Raw genomic sequence first — 7,156 nt, forward strand, 5'->3', positions numbered from 1 at the left:
ACATCACCCTCTTTTATTTTCCCTCATTTCCCCCGGCGAATGAGCCGCTGTTGAACGCCATGGCGATTCCTGGTCGACTATCCGGTGCTCATGCGATTCTTCTGGCTACCCATCTTTGTGTTACTGGGAATGTCTCCCGCTTACCACAGGTCCAAGCCCAATTTCCAGCCTATCTTCCTCTTGAACGAGTCCTTCGCATCATCTTGACCTTTCTACCGGAAAGCACAGCGCCCCAGTCTTACACGCCAGTACTCCAAGAGCTTTTAGATGGTCGTCGGTCGCAAACGGATGGCGACGATATCGATGTTTCTCTAGTCGATAGTTTCTCTGAGGCTGCTGCCAAGAAACGTGTACGGACACTTCGGTTACTACCACTCAAGCACCACGACGATGAAGACAGTCAAGACCCAACCGACCTTTTAACTCAATTCCTCATACATCGGGCATATCGTATAGATCTCGAAACTGCCCTTCAACCTCTTATCCTTGAGCTTCTTTTACCGTTCTACCAGCGCTTACCGACTGTGCGGACATGGTTAATCTCTAGCTTACTACCGCTACTCCGACTCAACTACGAATACTATCCCAGTCAGGATGAGACATTCTCCCTGGACCTTCTAGAGTCGATGGACAGCCACACCGCGATCAATGTACTTCTTTCGATGACGGGCGCTCAGAAGAACAGCATGGATTTAGTGAACAACTTACGCGGACTACTTGGCCCGTGGATGTACGGGAGCAACCGGTCGAAAAGGCGTAGACTCAACCAGGCTGCGGAGGCCAATTCCATCTCCCTCCCTCAAGCTAACACCCAACAACAGAGTAATAACATCTCTGGATGGCAATATGTGAACGAGTGGCTGCTGGCACGAAGCCTAGTAGATTATGAGAGCATTGTGAATGCCTTCCTTAACTGGGATGGTCCAGAGGATGCGGATCTCGGAGGGTTTGAGGAAGGAAACCAAAAATATAATCACGATGTGTCGAAGGACCTGAATATCCGATACGGCCAATCGGGACTTGCTGTTATCTATTCGACTTCCGATACAAGCAAGTCTTGTCTAGAAGGCTCTACCAAGGTCCTTTCGCGAGTTGCCAAGTTGTTGAGTCTTGAGGATCAATTGTTCATCTCGGCTAACAACTCAGCACTTCCTTCGGTGACATTTAATGCATCTCAGATCTCTTCGTCGTCGAGGGTGTCCCTTTTGCAGAATGCTTTGTTGGTGGCATCGAACCCATTAACATGCCCATCTGCTTCCTCTATATCGTTCCTCAGCGCCATCCTCCTCTCCATCAAGACATTAGCCGAACTTGGACATTCTGTTACATGCCGAACAGCTGTCAACATTTGCCTTCATAGTAGCCAGGAAACGCAACTACATGAATTACGAAACGTTGTGTCTTCTATTGTAAGACAAACAAAATCCAGCCATGACTGGCGGGGCGTTCGCCAGCAGATTCTCTGGCTGCAGCATTGGGGCTCGGACAAAACGGAGGGGAGTGAAAGTAATTCACCCTGTCATGGCCTCTTTTGGAGGGTCTCACGAGATGTGGTGGAGGCAGAGGCCTTGAAGGCATTGCTAGAGATCAAGGGTGAGCAAAATATATCCCAGCTTTTATATTGCGGAGACTAATCAGTGTAGAATTCAACTTGGCCGTTGATATCTATATAAATTCCCCAACTGCCCTTAGCTCAGCCCAAGTTGAAGAAGCCGTCAAAGAGGCCATTTTCACAACTTATGATAATGCTAGTAATGGAAACAGAACTAGGGGAGGCATGAAGCGAGCGTACGATATGTAAGTCGTGGTACAAATGAACAGCAGGTCGACCCAGGAGCTAATTATTATCCGCAGCTTGCAAGCCTTCCAACCACACTTCCCGGAATCTGTCTCCTTCAAGGAGATTCGTGCCCTCATATCAGCAACTCATGCTCTATCCTTCTACTCCCTCACTTTGCAACATGGTGTTCCTTTTCAACCCGTCAGTATCCGTGTGCACTCCGATCCCCTTTCCTTGATCGAGAAGGTGCTTGATCAAAACTCAAAAGCCTACACCAAGGTGGATGATCTTCTCGCAATCGGAAGAAATCTGGTTGCGGCTGGTTTTTCGTCTCGCCTTTCCGATAGCGACGACGTAGACCTTCCGCCTACTTCTGGGGAGGATACCGTTGTCACAGCCGAACGACGTATTATGTCGCTCGCAATTTCGTCAGCTCTCTCATCCAATGATTTCGGTACCGCATATTCTTACATCCTCACGCGTCTCACTCCTCCATCTCTCTTATCCACATCCTCACCCCTTACAAATCCGGCCGTAAGGGATGACATCTCCTGGCGTGCTGTCTACAATGCTGGCCGGTACCGTGACCCTGCGCTGTCCTCCTCTTCCAACCTCCAGGCTCAAATAACCCAACTCTCCCAACGAATGGAACTTCTTTCTCTTGCCCTGATCCTCGTCCCTTCTCCCGACCCACTCCCTGAGATCCTTGGCGCCTGGCGACGGTGCGACGAGGAGATGAACGGCCTTCGCGCACGCGAAGCCGAAGAGGAAGAACTATGGGACACCAAGGGAGACAACCTCTCATCTGTCCCTGGCGGCTTCGGACCAACAGACAGCGAACAGGACGCATATGAAACAAAGAAACAACACGCCAGACGTGCTCGAGCCCATAACGACCGCCTCAACGCTGAAGAAGCCCCCATGGGCCTCTTCGAAGTTGCCCGGGGCGCCGCGTTGGCGCTCCACAAGAACGCGTTCCCGCTCAACGGCGCTACCACGACCGCCGACCAACAACCGACGTCATCATCTCACGCTCGCGGACTCAGCGAGGACTCCACAGAGGAGAGAGTGCGTAAGCGAGATGTGGTCAGTAACATGGTGACAGGCGGATTAGTCAACGGTATCGGATGGGTCTTGGGTGCTCAACCAGTGAACCGCTAAGACCATACGCCCCGATTTTCATGATGAGTACGACGATGGTTCTTTATTCTGGCGGGTCTTTCAATAATGCTTCCATCATGTGATATCCTGTACAAGCGACTTTGCGCGGTGTTTCTAGCAATTTATTCTAATCATCATCAAAATACATAATTCTCAAATATAATATAAACAACAATCCATTGAGAATTGGCGCCTGAATATCAACCCGATTTGCATGGGGTGTGGAACGATATATTTTATATATTAGGACTGGGTACATTGTTGTGCAGCAGAGCGAAGCGTAGCAAGCATTATATATATTCCGCTAAAGTGACTTGAATCGAAAGACGCGCTAGAATAACCAAGAGCAGACCTTACGTCAGACTTGGTCTTGGAAATGCTAGCCAGGGCCTTTTTTATTTGGTTATTGTATTCTTCGTCATATGAGAGTTGGACGAGGGATATGGATTAAGCCCCATTTCTGACTCGTTTGTTAAGTACTACAAAATCAATAACCCTTCGTCAAAATACTTGATTTTGATTGATTTTTGGGTAGAATGCCCGAGGTAAAGCAACTTCCAGTAGAACCTGTATATATATATATCTCTCTCTCTCGTTAGTTGTCCGATCACTTTCGGCCATATAGAATATTCAATATGGTGTGTGAAAGCCATTTACTGAGATCCTGAAAACAAAATGAAAGCTATAAGAGAAAATGCTGATGATATTCTGCGCTACTTTCTGTATGCAGTATAATCTGCCGATATACAGAGGATCTTTTCCATCTCACAGTTGCTATGCTCTTAGATAACAGAATCAAAATAAACAAATGACAAGCTTATACAATATGTATGTGCCGAAGAGAAAGAGGCTCAGAGAAAATACGAGATGGTATGAAAATGAAGACAAAAACACCTAAATAACAACTTCTCCCACTTGTGTCCCAAGGAAAGCAGCAATAAAACAAGGGACAAAACCGAGAAGCGTCAGCACCGCTGGCCGCTGGCAGTTTTTGTGCAAAGAAGACCTCGGCTGGCAACGAAGCCGAGGCTGAGAGGGCGGATACAACTGCCCATGATGGATCAGCAAAAATAAAGGAAAGACATGCATGATCAGGTAAAAATCAATCCCAACTCCATCAGTCCAGTAACGATAGACGTTGCAATGCGGCAAATGAGCGTCGTCATAATCACAAATCGTATGCTTTTGACAACCTGGTCAACCAACGGCCAGCCACTGGTAAGCGTAAGAAGGGACCGTAAAGATGCGATATATTATGATGAAGAGTAGCAGTTAGAGGCATGGAGGGAGGGAGGTTGCAAAGGAATGAGTGGTGCTGCGGAGAAAGTTCTAGTTGTCCCAACCCCACACCTGTCGCACGAAGTTCGCCATGTTGACTTTTTTGTTTTTCATGTCCAGCATCCAAGGATGATCCAGCATCCGCCATGGTGTCGCTCTTCGTGGAGGTTCTTTCTCGAGACTAGCAAAAAGTTAGGTCCTCCGCACGGTCAATGCTAACACAAATGGGGTTACATACCAGCATTCTATAAAGTACTTGAAGCTATCAGACCAGCGAATACCGTTATCCGGCTCATCTTTCAATTTAGGGATCGGTTGGCGGACGATGTATGTAAGGAGGTCGATTAACCCAGCGCGAGGCTGCATTTCAGTTCCATCGGCTGGGAAGGGGAAGCGATGCTGGGCGACTTCAAGGAGCGTTACGCCTAGAGACCAGACGTCCGATGTAATCGTATATGATTGACCAGTGATCCGTTCGGGGGCCATGTAGTAGGAAGTGCCAATGAATGTATTGGCATCGCCCTTGGTGCCGAACTCTCCACTAACGCCAAAATCGCATAGCTTGACTTGTCCGTTGCGGCACAGAAGAATATTCGACGGCTTGATATCTGCATTCTGGTTAGTGTGTGGAATGAATTAATCATTGTGAGCAAATTGAACACACCTCGATGAATAATCTTCCTGCTATGCAGATATGTTAAACCGTTCAATACTCCTTCTGCGACCTTACCCAGCACTTTCTCTCCTGTTCGACCTCCTAGCTTCTTCACTTCTTTGTAGATACTGTCTAGACTGCCACCCTCGCAGAACTCCATCGCGATCGAAATTGTGCCGGTGGACTTATCCATGAATGCACCGTAATACCGACAGATATGTTCTGAGGCACAGTCCTTGTTGAAGTTGAGCTCCCGAACAATCTGCTTCTTCACATCTGGGTTTGGATCGGTTGTGATAATCTACAACGATCGCATGATTAGTAACGAGGAGAGATAAAATATGAAGGTTGGAGCCCCTTCTGAAAGAGCAAAAGAAAGTGAAATAAACCCACCTTCAACGCGAAGACGGTCTTTCCCTCCTTGAGCTTGCAACGAGTGACCGCACCTCCCGCTCCCTCACCCAGACTGCCCAACTCCACAATCTTCTTCTGTTCACTGGCCGCGAGCCAGCCTTCATCATCCAAATCGTCAACGTCCAATGGCCTGCCCTTTTCTAAACTTAACTTGTCGAGATCTGGAATTAATCCGTTTACGCTGTTGTCTCGCTCCATCTGCACACCTCCTTCCCGATCGGAGTAAACTGAACTAATAGCGGAAGACGGATCCGGAGTACTACCCTGTGGTTGACGAAGACCCATGGCGAATGATAACGCTGAGTAGTTTGACGATGAAGCAGATGCCGGGCCACTAGCCTTTCCATCCAAATAGTTGAAGCTACCTGACCGCGAGTGTCCGTTTGGTTCGTTCAATCCACTGGTGGCTAGAGGCGGGGGAGCTGGACGACCATTGACTTGTTGGATATTCTTACTGCTACCCATCGGAGTCGCAAGTCGCAGTTGTGGGGGCGCCGGGCGGGTGGACGGGCGCGGGAGTTGTGGCACTTCGGGGGCTAAAGCGGGAGGGTGGACGGGCGCTGGAGCAGGTATCCCGTTACCGGTGACGGGACGAGCGTTGGGTGATGGGGGAATCCCCAAGGTGAGCTTTGGAGGTCGGGGGCCATTGCTGTTGTTGCGATTACCCGGCACGGGCGGTTTGAGGAGGGGAACCGCGGGTGTTGACATGGCGAGGTTGTCTTGCCTCTCCCCAGGCAAGAACAACTCGTTGGGGTCAGCCAAGGTAGCCAGATCGGCGGTATTTGATTTAGACACCTTGAAAAAAGAATGAAGGGTTCAAGAGAGCAAAAGAGAGAAAGTAACAGGAAGATTGGTAGAATGAGAAGTGGACGTTCGGAAGCACGAACGATGGCCGTGGGGCTGAACACGCGGCAAAGGCGACTGAGATAAGAGGGGTTGGTTTCTTTGATCGAGCGACAGAAGAGCGAGCGCGCGAGAAAGCGGAGGGGGAAATGTAAAGCTTAAGTTCTGAAGTTCTTGAATATTGAGAATTGAAAAGAGGAAAATAAAGCAAACAAGCGAATGTTTGATAAGAGGCGAGACAATAAAGGTCTCGATTACAAGACGAAGAGAAGGTCGTTATGTAAGAATGTTGTAGTAGTAGTGAGTTAGTGGGAGTACCGAAGTAGGAGGACAGGGAGGAAAAAAGGGAAGAAAGGAAGAAAGAAAAAGACGAAGGGATGGAGGATTGATCAAAGATGATGACGGTCGGAAAGAGTTTCAATTAATATGATTATGAGGAGGCGAGCGAGTGTGAGAGAAAAAAGCCGGATTGGATTGGATTCAAATGGGGCCCGTTTTTGTCAAGTTGTCAGTCCGTCAGTCAATCACAAAGTGGCTAAAAAAGGCACGCCGGCGGTTGGACTCAAAGATTGTAACTCTTGACCTTTTGGACCTTCATTCAGCTAATAATATTCCACTGTTCATCCCTCTCTGGGATTAGTGCCAATCATAAGGCTCCGCCAGTGGACACTCGGACAGACGATGTTGACTTGACTCGGTGGAACCAGTCAGTTTCAAAAGGCGCCTAAAGACCGTTCTTTATTTGATACTTGGGTCTTGGTGCTTGTTCTGCGGCCTTGCGTTCCTTCAGATGCTATTATTATATGCTATCAACCTCGTTAGTTCAGGGACCGACTCCATTTTGAGTATAGAGGCAATTCTCAGGTCCCAGAGTTCTGTCAGTAGGTTTGTTGTATCTGAGATCCGTCTGTCGGTTCCCCTTCGTAGCGTGATCCGGTTCCTGACCCCTCAGGCATTTCTAGGCATCCATAAAATGACCACCGCAAAAAAAAAAAAAAAAAAAAAAAAAGAAAAACGCGTATAAA

At 48.3% G+C, this 7,156-nt stretch overlaps 2 protein-coding genes across 2 annotated transcripts; one reads left to right on the forward strand and one right to left on the reverse strand.

Moving 5' to 3' along the window:
* The first annotated feature begins 29 nt into the window (after positions 1–29).
* Positions 30–3,071, forward strand: BDV38DRAFT_225112 (secretory pathway Sec39 family protein). The gene is made up of 3 exons (XM_032052843.1): positions 30–1,593; positions 1,644–1,797; positions 1,855–3,071. The coding sequence occupies exons 1-3, from the start codon at positions 60–62 to the stop codon at positions 2,939–2,941; spliced, it is 2,775 nt and encodes a 924-aa protein (XP_031908157.1). The 5' UTR covers positions 30–59; the 3' UTR covers positions 2,942–3,071.
* Positions 3,072–4,150: 1,079 nt separating this feature from the next.
* BDV38DRAFT_225138 (dual-specificity mitogen-activated protein kinase kinase) lies at positions 4,151–6,484 on the reverse strand. Its single transcript, XM_032052845.1, has 5 exons — positions 6,084–6,484; positions 5,268–6,032; positions 4,884–5,175; positions 4,458–4,827; positions 4,151–4,400 (listed from the first exon to the last, which is right to left on the reverse strand). The coding sequence occupies exons 2-5, from the start codon at positions 5,994–5,996 to the stop codon at positions 4,271–4,273; spliced, it is 1,521 nt and encodes a 506-aa protein (XP_031908158.1). The 5' UTR covers positions 5,997–6,032; positions 6,084–6,484; the 3' UTR covers positions 4,151–4,270.
* Between the last annotated feature and the right edge of the window lie 672 nt (positions 6,485–7,156).

Source organism: Aspergillus pseudotamarii (assembly GCF_009193445.1).
Source record: "Aspergillus pseudotamarii strain CBS 117625 unplaced genomic scaffold BDV38scaffold_91, whole genome shotgun sequence".
Lineage (NCBI taxonomy): Eukaryota > Fungi > Ascomycota > Eurotiomycetes > Eurotiales > Aspergillaceae > Aspergillus > Aspergillus pseudotamarii.